We start from the raw sequence: 2,277 nt of genomic DNA, 5'->3' as shown, positions 1-2,277 counted from the left end.
GTGCAGAAGAACCTGATATGTTTTCATTAATTTGGTGGATATGTATACAGCCAAGTCCAATCAAATAAATGGAAAGCATAAACTCTGACTAAACTAGTGACACTTAAATATGGAAAACTAGGATATGTACATAAATTACAGTGAGGAATAAATCATTCCATAATAGAATTCTTTCTAAATATTCTCAAGCAACTCCTTGGCTGGCTATCATCCCTATAGTGTGTATATATATATATCTCCTTTTCTCAACCTCAAAGTATAGACATAGAGAAGAGATGGCTAAGGTTGCCAGCGTTCACATTTTACCGTCCACTTTCCTCGTGTTCTCCCTCTTGTTCTCCTCCGGTTTCCTAGCTTCTGAGGCCGGGGAGGAGGAGACCCATGACGTCTTCGGGAGGACCCTTGACCCGAAGCTGATGGGCCTAAAGAAGGAGAAGCTTAGCCACTTCAGGTTCTACTGGCATGATATTGTCAGCGGGAAGAACCCATCGTCCATCGAGGTGATCCACTCGCCTGTCAAAAATAGCTCGTTGCTGCTAGGTTTTGGTCTGACTCACATATATGACAACCGCCTGACCATGGGCCCAGACATCAGCTCGAAGTTAGTGGGACGTGGGCAGGGGTTGTTCGCCCAGGCGGCCCAGGACGAGATGGCCCTCCTCATGGCACAGAACTTTGTCTTCTTGGAGGGCAAGTACAATGGCAGCACCATCACTGTGCTCGGTCGCAACCCCATACTCGCTACCGTGAGGGAGCTGCCGATAGTCGGCGGCAGCGGCGTGTTCCGCTTCGCCAGTGGATACGTACAGGCCCGGACCTACAGCTTTGATCTCAACACCCTCGACGCCACCGTGGAATACAACGTTTATGTGTTGCATCATTAATGATGTGTCATTGGGACTCATCTGTTTTCAAAATTAATAATTTCCTCATCTGTTTTCCATTTTTTCTTTGGATATTGTAAGTGAATAATAATAAACTTATTGCACGGGCCTTTAGTTAAACTATGTATTGAGGAAATCTTGATAATATTTGAATGTGGATTGAATAGTTATAGGTAATTTTATTTGACTTTCAAAGTATTGTGAGAAAAACAACCAACGAGAAGATGAAACAGACGAGCACGACTAGAGGGTCAGGGATAATAGGACATCAATCGTGAATTCACAGATAAGGAAAGATCGGCATTATCTTTTTTTTTTTTTTCAATCTATTCTACATATCCAGCTACCCAAAATTATTATAAAAAATATTTCTTAATTTCATGCAATAAATGAGAAAAAAATTATAATTTTGCCCTAGAAAATCAAATTCCATCTTCCAAGTGTTCCATTACTCATTTAAAGGTCTCGACGCCAGAAAAATAAAAAAGAACTAGATCTTCATAATCAAAGGGAATGATTTTCATGAGAAAACAAAAACAAGATAACCTAAATTTATAACGTTATTTAAACTTTTAAAGTCTATATTAATTGTGACTTTTTATTTTTAATTATTTGTTTCTAGAAAATGCATGTATGTGATGAGTTTGTATGTTTTTTCAAACAATAGATTATACAATTGTGCTCATGTTTTCATGATTTCTAGGTTTTTTCTTTTCCATTTTGTTAGATCTTTTGAATTGTGAAAACGCAATTCAAATTATATTAGTGAATTTCAATTATTAATAATATGCGCAATTAGATTAGCTAATTTATTCTCAAATGAAAAATTAATATTATATAAAATGCACTTAAGAAAACCACCTAAGTAGATGGAGAAAAAAAGACATTCAATATATTATCTTCTCCGAATAATCCATTTGAAAATTTATCTCCCTTAGAATAATTGGCCAAGGAGCAAGAACATTGTTTCACAAGATGCATTTATTTTCTTAAATCTTTATTTTTCGGTTTTTCGAGTAAAAGAATTGCTTTTGTAGATATAAATTTGGTTGTGTTTTTTTTTTGTGCATAAAATTTTTTAACCAATTAATATAGGATATTATGCTAAAATGATATTTAGGACTTCCGGAAATAAAATCATTTCCTTATCATTCATAATAGGAAAATGTAAAACTTATTTTAATTAATATTATGGGTAAGTGGGTATATAAAAAAGTGAGAGTTTTTCATATGGGATGTTCAATCCAATAATTAAGAAAGGAAGAGATGAGAAATATAAGAGTGATTTAAGGAGCTAATCCATATTTAATTAGAGTAATTAATATGCTATTAAGGACATTCTTGTACCTGGGGTGAATTAGCCATTATGGAGGTGGAGATAGCCCTAACCTAA

At 35.3% G+C, this 2,277-nt stretch overlaps 1 protein-coding gene across 1 annotated transcript; it reads left to right on the top strand.

The window, feature by feature from the left end:
* The first annotated feature begins 220 nt into the window (after window positions 1-220).
* LOC116214944 (dirigent protein 22-like) lies at window positions 221-1,061 on the top strand. Its single transcript, XM_031550468.1, has one exon. It carries the CDS (start codon window positions 276-278, stop codon window positions 882-884), a length of 609 nt encoding a protein of 202 aa, XP_031406328.1. The 5' UTR covers window positions 221-275; the 3' UTR covers window positions 885-1,061.
* The last annotated feature ends 1,216 nt before the right edge of the window (window positions 1,062-2,277 follow it).

This window comes from Punica granatum, chromosome 7 (assembly GCF_007655135.1).
Source record: "Punica granatum isolate Tunisia-2019 chromosome 7, ASM765513v2, whole genome shotgun sequence".
NCBI classification, from domain to species: domain Eukaryota; kingdom Viridiplantae; phylum Streptophyta; class Magnoliopsida; order Myrtales; family Lythraceae; genus Punica; species Punica granatum.
This window is presented reverse-complemented; position numbering and strand designations above follow the sequence as displayed.